The sequence below is a fragment of the Chamaea fasciata genome, unplaced genomic scaffold, assembly GCF_029207755.1.
Source record: "Chamaea fasciata isolate MVZ Bird 193981 ecotype frontalis unplaced genomic scaffold, bChaFas1.0.hap1 SCAF_7, whole genome shotgun sequence".
Taxonomy (NCBI): Eukaryota; Metazoa; Chordata; class Aves; order Passeriformes; family Sylviidae; genus Chamaea; species Chamaea fasciata.
The window spans coordinates 40347746-40360685 of record NW_027094092.1 but is presented as its reverse complement, the minus strand read 5'-3'; the positions used below and the strand labels follow the sequence as shown (position 1 = coordinate 40360685).

Below are 12940 nucleotides of genomic sequence, written 5' to 3'. Positions count from 1 at the left end.
CTCCTACCAACTCACTGTATGACCCGGGGTCAATCTCTTAGCGTGCCTGCTTTCCCTTTTGATAGCTTGGATAAACAATCCTCACAAGCTGCAGATGCGAGGAGGACCGAGTGACTGCTCTGTAAGGGTATTATCATCCTGAGAGGAAAGGTGCCTGAGAAAGGAAAAACCATTGACAAGAATACAGGTCATATTAACAGTACTTTAAGCACCTTGTTGCACTGAGAGCTCTTTAGTTCCTTACAGACAAGCATCACTGCCAGTGCTTTACAGGAACAAACTTCCGGGGATTTCACCCTCTTCACTACCCTTTTTACACTGCAGGGCTGAACACAAACTAGACTCCTACACAGGCCTTTCTGCAGGTCCAGTAAGCACTGATTAATGACCTCCACTTGCAAAGGAGGCTACTTACCTTAACCATGAAATAATGAATGCTATTGATCCGACAAGCTACTGCTATAGAGTGTTATTGATCACCCAATCTTTGGTTAAAATGGTCCTCATTTAGCAATTTCACTGTCGCAAACACCTGGAGCAAAGCATGCTTATAATTAAATAGTTTGGGGGAGTTAAACTGAGAGGTGATGGACAGAGATCTCAGGTTTCCCCCATTTATTCTTTTGCCTGAGCTATTGTTTGTGTCAGGAGGGATATTGATTTTCTATAAAAATAAGAAAACAAGAGGCACCGAGGGGCTACAGAAGGTCAGGCTGGGCTGGAGAAGGAGGGGAAGCGGAACACTCTGTCTTTGTCACTTGCCTTCCAAGAGAGAGGATTTTTTTTCTTTTTTTATGGAGAGACTGGCCTCCAATCCATCAGCTAAGCCAGACTCATGAATGCAACTGCAGACTGTCATCAAAGCAGCTCCCTTCCAAAGGGTAAAGCAACTTAACTGCACATTCAGGATGAGCGATGGTCACATTCTCAGGCCAGAACATTGTACTGGTTTTGGCTGGCACAGAGTTAATTTTTTTCATAGTAGCACTTTGGTTCCATGCTTTAGATTTGTGTGACCAGGGTTGATAACACAGGGATGTTTCAGGTTTTGCTGAACAGCGTTTCCACAGTGCCAAGGCTCTCACACTGCCCAGCCAGTGAGCAGGCTGGGGGTGCACAGGCTTGACAACTGACCCTGACTGACCACAGTGATATCCTACATCATATAATGTCATGCTTAGCAATAAAAGCTGGGAAAAAGAAGAATGAAGCCAGGGACATTTGGAGTTGTGGTGTTTGTATTCCCAAATAATGTCACAAATTATGGAGTTCTGCATTCCTGGAGACGGCTGAACACCTGCCTGCTGATAGGAAGTAGTGAATTCCTTGTTTTGCTTTGCTTGCACAAACAGCTTTTGCTTTACCTACTACACCAACTTTACGTAAAGCTGAGAGTTTTCTCACTTTTACTCTTCCATTTTCCTCCCTCATCCCTGCAGGGGGGTGAGCAGGCGGCTTTATGGAGCTGAGCTGCCTATCCAGGTTAAACTACAACAAATACATCAGCACTAAGCCAGTGAAATCTCACAGCATTGGTGGGTCAGTAGAATCCCAGGTTTGAAAAAGTCGCAGTAAGAGTTCCAGTACTTGAAAACAGATGAGAACAACTGCATATTTTTCACAAGAAAACACACTACCCAAAGTGACTTTTAGACAGCTCTTGTACTATGGCTTGTTCTGCCCTCAAACCAAACCCAGACCATTCTGGAAGTGTTTAGACAAACAAGAGAAAGAACTTCAGCACTCAATATATAATTTGCCTTTGTTTTATTCCTGCAGGGAATCTCAAAACATTTAGGGACAGAAAGGCATGTCACTTTTAACAGTCTTAGGAGCTGATTGTTACCTTTGTACAAATATACAAACGACTGCCTAAACTAAAACCACTAGTTTCCTTTGTTGTTTTCACAATCATTTATAGATCAGGCATTGAGTCGTGTCATTACCCAATTAAGAACCATCATCATTTCCTCATCGTGTCCCTGCACATCCATCCTTCTCTCAATCTATGTTCACCTTTTGCCACGTTTGGCAGACAATTTCAAAGATTTCATTACATGCACATTTGAATCACAACACTGCAGCTCATCTTCCTCCAGGAACAGACTGGACACAGTCCCACAAGCAAACTAGAAAAAAAAAATACCATTTCCTCATTAAGAACCCATATCCAAGACTCTCTCTATGAATGGGAGTTTATCAACTGAATAAACAGGTCTTTGACCTGACTTAGGGTAAGAAGCCTTCTAGAAAGCAGAGAAAATACTGGGTATTTTGGCATTTACAGATTCATTCCTGTGTAACAAACCAAAGCAATTGTCAGTGTAGGGGAGGAAAAAGAAGGTTAAAAAAAAATGAATCCATTCCGAATACACAACTTAGTTTGCCTGAAAACCCACTTAGTTTTGTCACATCCCCTACACTTAGAGGAGTGAACAGTAGCAGAACCAGTTCAGTATAGAAGTTTTGTAAATCACCAGATCACCACAGATTGCTTCCCAGTCCCATTAGCAACGTCACCTTTCGTCCCATCAGCTTGTGATGACAACCACACCATTTGCTCTCCCAGGCATCCAATTTTCTTCCCCCTTGCTCAGGATATGCCCTTGTCATACATCTGTGAAAAGTACTTCTCTTACTGTACCAGAAAAAAAACCAGCTAGAGCACAGTGGGAGTGAGGCAAACACAGCCAGTTTCACTGTGCTGCTAGCAGCAAAGTGCTATATTTAGAGCAGCGGAGACCAAAGCACGCTCCTTCACTGCTGTGAGGGAAACTCTGCAGTGACGAGGGCTGCATGTATTCCTCCTTCCAACTGTGGCCCTCCCTAGTGAGTCACAGCACAGATCACACATGTGGTGTTGGAGAGGTCAAATATTCCAAGCACTAGCTTTCCAGAGAGAATCCCAAGGATTTGGCAGCAGATGGTAAGTGTCATTTGATGCATACACTCGCACAATAATTAGTCTGAGAGCAAGGGATGACCGAGACAGAACAAAGCCATCTCCCAGCATGGTCCTCAAGTAACAGTCTGGACATAGCTCTTTATTTACTCTTTCCAAGGCTGGCACAAATAAAGGCTGGATGAAAGCCTGCTGGTTTAAGCTTAAGTTTGACATGATGGAACAGACTCTGACTGGTGTTAAAAAAAACAACTCAAGGAACACTGTCCATCACTGCCACATCTAGTAAGGGTATCTCTCAGTCCATCACCACTGACATGCACTATTCAGGAGCTACTTAGCACACTTCTTTTCCTGCACTACTAGCAAACAGCTCTGAGAAGATAAAACTATTTTAACAACTAGTAACAGAAAGTTTTCATCCACATGTTTCTTGTAAAGCCCTACTTTGCACCCACATTTTAGCAACAATAGCCACTCTTAAAAGAAAAAAGTGACCACACTGTAAGAGTTACATGCTACAAATCACAACTGACCCAGTAAAAACACAATAGTGGTTTCCTGGACCACAGTGAGGACTTACTATAACCTAAGCCTTTCACAGGGTCCCAGAAACCACCACCGAGAAGTTTGCAATTCCAGGTATTTTCCACAAAGCTGTAATAATGAAGTGCCACCTGTGAATTCCACAAAACTGCAGGAGTTAAACTGTCACAACACGTAACTGAACCTCAACATATGAACTACCGTACCAAGAGTCAGACTTGTCAAATCTACTCTCCTCTGATAGTGACTATTACAGTGCTTGAGAAAAGAACATGACAACATGACAAATGCAGACTTCTCTGTATCTTCCTCTAGCTTTTAGAAGTCAGCAGTTTAAAAACTTCCTGAGCGGGATCTTCCATCTCCGGGCTGTAATGTTTAATAGCTCCTGATATATCTAGGCTCCACATCTCCCTTTTTGAATATATCTAAATTTTGACCTCTAAAATGTCCTACAGTAGAGTTCAAGATGCCACGTTTCTTGAAAAAGAATGCTTTTTGTTTGTTTGTTTTAAATGTCTCCTCACTGTCTGCCATTCTTACACAATGGTAATTAGAAAATCAGCAATCCCATTTGGGTTTTGTATGCCATTCATTAAGAAACTTCCTCCATTTGATTCTTAGTAGTTGCCTCTTTTCTAACCTGAAAAACCTGTTTACACGGAAGCAGTTTTATGATCCCAAACGTTCGACAGAGAATAAAAACCACACTTGGGGAAAAAATTCTCAAGGGCAACGCAAATTTAGACCGTGACATTTACAAGTCTCATTTTAATCCCTTGTATGTGATTCTGCCACAAATTCATAGAAGTTCTCCAAAACTGGACACCAAGACATCAGACTCCACTGTTTTCACAGGCTCATCCTGTAACATAAGTTCCCCTCAACTTCTTCATCGTCTCACCACATTCTCCCCATAGCTAGGCTTTGACAATCAGACCAAGAGCAGAAATGCAGAACTACAAGCAAGGTTAGACTGAGGTTCACACAGTACCTGCACAGAGGACTAGCAGTAATGATGGGAGATCTGTTATCTACTACTACTTACAGGAAATGCTGAAAATAAGAAACTGAGATCAGTTTGTATCAGTCACGCAACACAAGTGCCATCTGTGGGTTTACTCCCCAAACCATAGGCCACAAGCAGGCCACGTTGTAGCTGCAAGGCCACAGACATTTCAGAGGACTCCTTGTGTAACAGGAGACAGAAACCTACCAGCATGCCAACTGTTCAAGGAAACATTCTGGGTTATCATACAGTACTGACTGTAAGGAAAGACTTGGAAAAACACTACAGTTTAGAAGCAGCTGAGATATTTCTCATCTTCAAAAAGAGAGCAGCACTGAATAATTTTAAGAACTGCAAAAACAAGGCACAGCATTTACAAGCAGCTGCAAGCAAGGCGGCCATCTGACTAGCACAGGGAAGAAACGGAGATCTCACCATTCCGACATGTTTTCATCTGAGCCTTGTTTCTGATCATCAGCTTCACACTCCATCCGCTCCTTCCTTCCCCCGTTGCTGAGGAAGGGCCTGTTCTCTCCTGACTCGCAAAGGCCATGACTGGATGATGTCCAAGGGGCATTCTCTTTCCAGCGTGAAAGACGCTGTTTCTTGGCTGACTTGAACCTGCAGCCCCTCTCACAGTTCCACTCCGACACCCTGAGCTTTTGCTGGAGACTGGCAGCCACCTCTGATGTCACACGTTTGACCTTCCGTCGGCGCCTGAGAGGTCGGCAGGGTGCATTCTCTGTAAAGGAGTCTGACTCATGCCACAGGTGTTGCTTGCTCCTCAAGGTGGCACTAAGAGCTGGATGTCGCTTTACCACTGCCATGTCATCAGAGTCACTGAAATTAGCTGTCAGCACCTCACGGCAATCCTTGACAGCTTCGTCCAAGCTCGACTCTGAGGCCTCGCTGTAGCAGCAGGCATGCTCTGCCTGATGCGTGAAGTCTGAGCGCCGTTTACGACCCCGTCTCTTGCGAAGCTGCCGCCGCTGCTGCCGTGGGCTTAGGGCCATCTCCTCCCATAGCTCATCCAGTTTGTTTTGCTCTGAAGTCTGCTCTAAAGCTGAGGCCAAGTCATGCACCAGTTCATCCATTGGCAAAGCCTACTAAAAATGACAACAAACAATTAGCACAAGGCATAAATGCTGCTACGAACACATCACTGGACTGTAATATGCCAGAGCCTTTGTAACATTAATGGAATTAGACACTTACTTTGAAGTTACTTGGGAGGACCCAATGCAGAACAACTGCCACTTCCTGGGCTAGCACTCACTACTTCTTTCTGCAAGGGTTAAATCCCTCTTCTAGCCATGGTGGCACAGATCTCTCTCTACTGCAGCAGTTGGGCTGAGTGCTCCCTGTCTGAAAAGGCCTTAAGGTTCATCTTCTGTGCTGAAGCAGCATGCTCAATTACACATCCCAAAGGGTATGGAAGCCTGCAACTAGTTTTTGCTACCCAGCGTCAGTAAAGCCACAGAGAAAGGTCAGCCTGCTTGACAAACAGATTGAGTCTTCCAAAAAGTAGACAAGCCGCAAAACTGGGAGTAAAACAGATGGTAAAACAGGTAATTTGCAAGCCAGCATCACTTCAGCAGCAAAGCAAGGCGCGCGGGACCCTGGACTCCTTAGAACAGGATGTAGAGACCTGTAGAGACCAAGCCTCAACTCCTACTGCCGAAAAACACCACCCCTACACCTCAGGGCTGTCAGTGTGCCAATCCCAAGGTCCTGGCCAAATCCCTCACCTCACAACACCCCTACCCGCGCCTCGCAGGTGTGGGATTTCTCTCGCCACCGGGCTCAGATATACACGCACCCCCAGCCCGGTGAACTACCCACAGCCGCAGGCCGCCTCCCTTATTCCTCAGCGACCCGGCCACACAGACTGCCTCCTCCGGGGAGACGCCGCTGCTTCTGCCCGACACCCCCCAGCTTCACCGGGACAAGCCGGGAAAACTCCCCTAGCCGCCCCGGACGCGCAGCCTCCTGTCAGGCCTCCCCACGACCCCGCTCACCGGCCAGCGCCCCGCTCCGCCAGCCCCTCGTCGGCGCCGCTTCCGGCCTCCCCGGGCCACTTCCTCCGCCCGCCCCGCCTGCGGGCGGGGCCGCCGAGCCCTGACGGCGCGGCCGGGCCAGCGCCGGCCCGCCCCCGAGCGCGGCTGCTGCGCTCCGTGCTTCCCTCGGTGTGTTCGTGCTGTGCTGCTGCCGCCGGTGGGGCCGTTACAGATTCCTTACCTGCCAGCGGGGCAGCCCTTGCCATATACGTAACCTTTGGCTGCTCGGTTATCGTATTTTATTTTTAATGGACAACAAATAAACTTGGTACCCAAGCTCCTCTACTTCGTTGCTGCCACGGTAGTTGTGTGCATCCTAAATTAAACTTCACAGTGCTGCTCCCCTCTCCTTAAGGCTTGCATTTCTTTTCCCATCATGCCGATTTCCGCATCACCAGCAGCCACCAGAATAAAGCTAGGTGTGAACCTGCCACCATCCAGTTTGCCTAACATTCCGGTTTATTTCTCAGCTTTCATGATGTGTCTTCAGAGGGTTTTGAGTGGGGTTTGGGGGTTTTTTTGTTGTTGTTGTTGTTTTGTTTGTTTGTTTGTTTTATTTTGCTTTGTTTTCGGGTGTTTGGGGGTTTTTTTGCTGGGATTTTTTCTTTGTTTTTTTTTTTTGGGGGGGGGGTGGTGGTGTTTGGGGGTTTTGTTCTTTTTTGTTTGGTTTTGGGTGGGCGTTGGGAGTGGCTTTTTTGTCTGGATTTGGTTTTGTTTTTTGTTTTGGGGTGTTTTTTCAGAAGGATGTTTGGGGTTTTCTTAACCGATGTAGCTGCACTCACATTCAAGCCAATACTGGTTCAGTTTTTGTGTAATGTTTCTCAATGCAGCATATTGAAAGTTTTGCCAGAGTCCATACCTATATTATGTTTGAGGTATTCTCTTCATTAATTTTGTAAATTAAATCAAAAGAAAGTAATCAGATTTATTTCAATGTGATTTATTCTATATAAATATATACTGCTGCCTAATGCTCACAGATCTCTTATCCTTTGTATTCTTACTTTTTTTCCCCCCATTTCTGTTTATTCCATCACATTGCCAAGAACAGAAGTAACTCTGAAAGGCTGATATTTGCCAAGACCACTGCTGCCTCCCTGCTCCCACCACAAAAGACCAGCACTGTGTTTGCTCTTCCTCAGTCCTCTGGCACCCTCCCTAGTTTGTCAAGATACTTCAAAAAATAACTGAATCCTTGAGTTTGCCATTGATTCCTACACCCCAATAGGACAAGCTTCATTTAGCTTTGCTGAGCTTTCTTCATGCTGTTTATATAACCAGTCCTTTATTCCAGTCTAAGCTGTCATGTTAACATTTTAATTTCCTTTTAGTTCTCCATTACTTCCTGGGAAAAGAAATATTAAAAAAAGAAAAGCAGTCATTAGGTAGATTTTTTTTTATTCCCTTTCCAATAGCTGACTTGATTAAAGTTACTTTATGTGCACCAACTTGCCTGTAAAATTCTGTCCTTTTGGTTTTTAACCCTTTCTGGGGCAGTAACTCACCTTACTTGCTAGCAGCATTTTGTTTTCCCTGCCAGTTTCCTATTTCCAATACAGGGGTTTTCTTTTTACTCTCAGATCTGAGAGAAAATCCCTCCTAAAATCTAATCCTGTTTCACCGCTGCAATCCTTTTTCATGCTTCAGGATACAAAACAGCTACAAAAATGTCTGGGTTAGAGAGAAACTCCCCTGATGGGAAGGTTATTCTGTAAACATCACTTCAGAGCTTCTTACCCCTTCATTTCAAGCTCTCAATACTGGCTGCCATTCCAGGCAGGATAACAAACCAGACAAACAACTGTGTACAAGAAATCCTGTATTCAGATGTCCTGGGGAGATGGCAGCAGATGCCCACACTAATTTCTCTTATTTTCCCTTCATTTCCCAACTAGTTCTCTCCTGTTTCTGTAGGTCGACAAAATGTTTTGCAACTGGTATAAATTTTACTTCACCTGTCCATTATTTTTTTCCACATTCAACACTCAACCCCAGATTTCTGCAGATGTTGTCAGCATTTGGCCTGAGTGAAAACAACATACTGGTATGCAGGGTCCATTTTCTGTGAGAGAGAGAGTGGCCAAAGGCAAGACACAGGATAAAAGTGCTCTTGCAACTGCAAGAGTCCCAAGAACTAAAACAGTGCCAACAAATGAGCACTGATGTGTATGGGGAAAAATCAGAAAATTTGGAATAAGAGTTCAAGAAATATAATGAGGCAGTTGGCATAATCTGGTTTTGAGCAGTTTACGGTATTTCTGTCCAGTCTTACAAGGTTCACCCTGACATGGGTCAGCAAAAGTAAATTTTGAATCCTTGCCTGCATTCAACTTCATCCCACATCCCTGGCAAATTATTTACTCTCTGTGCACTTTGTAGGTTGCCTGAACGGGAACTGGCCCAACTTCTCAGCACTAGTTTTGCTCATTAAATGCTCCAGGAATACAAAATGTTCAGCACTCTTATCCCACATAGATTGTTATCCATCACTGGGCTTTGTGAAAACAGGGTTTTTTCCTGCCCAGAGGCTGCAGTCACCTGTGTTGAACACAGGTGACTGGGCCTGGAGGCAGGAGAGGGTCTCTTAGTGGTGAGGGACATTTCTGAGGCAAGCAGGAGAGGAAGCTTGGCTGGATGCTCTCCGCTTGTCGTGGCAGTGCCTTGGCCCAGCTCCCTCCCCGGAGGGCAGCAGGAGCCATACAGCCCAGGAGGATGGGGAGAGCAGCAGGGTCATTGCTCTACCCCAGCAAATGCTCTGCCTAGTCCCATGGCACTTTTCAGCAAAACCTTCCAGGGGTTAAAAGGAAAAAGAGAGACAGAAAGGGGACAAGAGACAAAGGGAGGAATAAAGTCAAAAAATGTGCCGTGAAGCTTCTTGCAGCAAAATGCGGAGAAAGTCATTTCCAACTTCTTTCATCTCAGAGATGAAGCCACTAAATAAAAGGGCAGCGCAGAACACAAGGGCTTTTAATCTGTCTCATCTCCTTCATAATAACTGCAAATTTTCCCTGGGCTCCTGGGAGTGAGCCTCTTTCCTCTGTCTTTGCCTTATCTCCCCCCTCCATATTTCACAGCCGGCTCGGCTCCCCTCACTCGGCTGCCCCCGGCCTAGTCTCCGAAAGGCCTGTGGGAGCCGCCAGCTCCCAGGGCCTCATTGTTCCCGGCTTGGGAGGAAGCTCAGGGAGGGAATTGAAGGCAAGTCAAAGGGAAACGGCATCATCGCTGCTTCATTAATGGGAACCTTTCAGCAGAAAACATATCAGAGCGAGGTCTTTTCAGAGGCAGTAATTAGCAATTTGGAGCCTTCCCCCCTCAGGAGATGCAGCTGCGATCTAACAAGTGGGAGCAGTGCTCGCCTCCTTTTACGCTTCATATTTATTGTTTTTCATTTTCTCCATCTTCCTTCCATTGTCCAGCCTCCTCCTCATGGCCAGATAAGGGCCTTTTATTAATCACTCTCTTTTAATTCTTCATTAATGATAATAACTTTCTCTGGTGTGCGAAGAGGAGTTAATCTTTCCTGGGTATTGAGAAAGGACAGGGCTGAAAGGAAGGGAGGGAGGGAGTGAGGGAGGAAGAAGTGCACAGTGGACAAGGCAGTACTGCCATTCTTCCTTCCTGCCCCACCACCTGAAAGGAGTTTCTGAAGACTTTGGCTGTCAAGTTGCAAGTTGCCCACGGGAAAATCTTGGGCTGTCAGTTTGGTCCAGCTGTGTGGGTGTGGTGGGATGTACCCTCTCTCAGAGATCCAGTCTTTACCAGAAATAGGTGTACATTGGCCAGAGGGAGAGACCTTCTCTGTGCATCTTTGCCAAACACTCACCAGCATCTTGGTGTGACTAACCGGCTGTGTCTACCTGTCTTGGAAGGACACTCCCTCAGATGCCTTCAAAGCCCAGTTTCCGAAGTCCAAGTTGAAACAGCACCTGAAAGTGACAGAAATGGCATCTGGGAAGCTGTGCACATGTCAAGACCCTTCTAGGAACTTCCCCCTGGGAGCTGGTATAGTGTGCCTTGGATTGCTCCCATCTGGAGGTCGCAGTCCACCAACATGGACATTTGTGGGAGGTGACCAATGCCAGGCTGGCTCAGCATGGACAGCCCAGTGAAGAAAGCTGGGTGAAAATGGCAAGGAGGGGGAGGAGTGTGTCATGGAGGCTTTGGCTATGTGTGTAAGGCAACAGTCACTGAATACCAGCCCCAAGAACATGGATAGGGAGGCTCCAAACACACTTACAAAGCTCAGCTTCTTTTCCTGGTGTTTTGCACCACTGGGTTCATACAAACCCCTGCTAGTAAAGGCCATGCAAACTGATCTAGTGATAGATTTAGTGGTGGACCTTTCTGAGTAACTGGGCATGTCACTATCAATTAAGAATATTTTAGTACTACCAAATATGATGAAAAAGGGGAAGAATTTCACTGTCATCAGGATAGGTGGCTCCACAACATCACTGAGGATTATCTGTTTGGCAACAGTGAGAAATACCGAGGGAAGGGAACAAATGACACGTAGAGAACTCAGGAACTTCAGTGCAAAAGCTCAAGCAAATCCATTGATTGTAGAGACAGCTTTGTGTCCTTCCCTTACAGAGTGGGTCATATGCCAGCTTCACATTCCCATATCATTCCATGGATGTTGCCAAAGAAGCCAGTAACAGTTCAAATCAGTGATTCCCAAGGGCCTGGAAAAAATGAGTCACCACATGCTCCTGTGTCACGGGTCACCCCAATACCACCAATATCACTGCGTGCTGATCTGAGGCATTAGTTTGGCAGCACTGGGAAAGGGTGGAAAAACCAAGCTGCTGAGGGAGTGTGGGGGAGAGACAGTAGGAAAAAAAAAAAAAAGAAATTTGGTGTTTTCTCTTCTTTGGTGTCATTTCCAGGGCAAATATCCAGTCTGCATTCTTTTACAGACCACGGCAGTAAATACTTTTTCTCTACAGTCAAAGCTCTTGCTTTTGGCCCAACACTAGGACTCTTGCCAGAAGCTGTGGAACAGACAGGGTCAGTTTATTTCTGGTTACTGTTCTATAAGCATCAGGTGGTGTTTCCCTAATATGCTCTTGTTCCCAAGTGTCTTTGACAGTGCAGTGAAACTCAGGCCTATATTTATGTAATCTGCTGCCAGCATCTTTGGTATCCATTTAATGTGGACTTTTAGGATTCCTCATAGTCCTGATGATTAGGGGTGACCTGTATTTCAACATCTTTTGACAGGCCTGTGCTTAATTTCCAGTGTCTCTAATGCACTCCATAGAGATGTCTAAAAGGACTTTCTAGCTATCAACATGAAGTGATAGAGAAAGTGGGGCTGGCTTGTCTGCAAAAGCTGTATTTTAATCTTGCAGTGAGTCAGCCTAGTCCCACTAAATGTGGTCTGGATTTTAGGTTTTATTATTTTCCCACAGCACGTCTACATTAGGCCAAAAGACTTTACTTGTGCCCAGCAAAAGAAAGAGGTTTTCACACTGTACAGCAACAAATTGATTTTAAAACATGTATCTTTTCTTCAGACTCACTGAATCAGATCTTCTCTGGTCAAACACTGCTCCCCTGCACTGGAAGGCCAGCAGGGCCTACTAAATCCTCCTCCATGCCTTTTCTGCCCCAGTAGATGCTCTGGACCTTCTGGGACTGGTGCCTGCCTTCATACATGTGGCAGTGGATGGACAAAGTCTGCATGGTGGAGATAGAGTGAACTGAAGTGAGGGGAGCCAGAAGGTTTGTGGGACCTGATGTGTATGAACCCCACTTCAAATATTGTTTGCTGAGCGCTGAATAGCGATGCAGATCTTACGTCAGAGAGGATTCTTGGGGACTCCACCACTGCTACCAGCTGGCTGAGCAATTACCATGTGCAGGATACAGTGTTGGGACTTGTGACAAGGTGCCACTCCTGCTGATTTGGCCTAGTCAAACTCCTGATTGCTATGAAGAGTCCACTAAATATAGATGTGAGGTGATGTAAAACAAACATGATTATGGCTGTGACAGGTGAGAGACAAGGTGTCACAGATGCAGAGTTCCTCTGGAAAGAAATTAATAAAGTGAAATCAGCTTTACTTGGATTCTTCCATGGAAAGGATAGCAAGAAGGATGTTAATACTGTAACTTGAAAGCAAGAACTAAATAAAAAGAGAAACAGAGGGCAAGCAAGGCAGGAACTAAAGAACCACTAAATAAATTGCAGGATTCCCCTCAATCTTGCAACAGGAAGTCTGGTCATGAAACTACTCATCTCTTATCTAGCATGTTGTATTTTATAATTTTGCTTTATTTGGCAGTTGATCAAGGACTTCTGCAGGACTGGAATGATCTGGATTCTTCCCAGAGTTCCTGTCTACCTGCCATTGCTGGTGTAAAAACAGCAGCCTCAGAGACACCCAGAGGGGCACTTAGCAGTCTACCAGCCAGCCACAG

At 45.5% G+C, this 12940-nt stretch overlaps 1 protein-coding gene across 6 annotated transcripts in view; it reads right to left on the bottom strand.

Moving 5' to 3' along the window:
• Nucleotides 1-6533, bottom strand: part of GPATCH2L (G-patch domain containing 2 like) — a 39964-nt gene extending 33431 nt beyond the window's left edge. For 4 of the 6 annotated variants that reach the window (XM_066188538.1, XM_066188542.1, XM_066188541.1 and 1 more), the window contains exons 1-2: nucleotides 6476-6533; nucleotides 4893-5563 (exon numbers count right to left, since the gene is read on the bottom strand). In XM_066188538.1, the coding sequence (XP_066044635.1) occupies nucleotides 4893-5551 (659 nt within the window). In that variant the 5' untranslated portion in view covers nucleotides 5552-5563; nucleotides 6476-6533. Of the gene's footprint in view, nucleotides 1-4892; nucleotides 5564-5672; nucleotides 5912-6475 lie in introns of those variants that run through there. The other 2 variants (XM_066188539.1, XM_066188540.1) reach the window with 2 other exon arrangements.
• Nucleotides 6534-12940: the final 6407 nt, after the last annotated feature.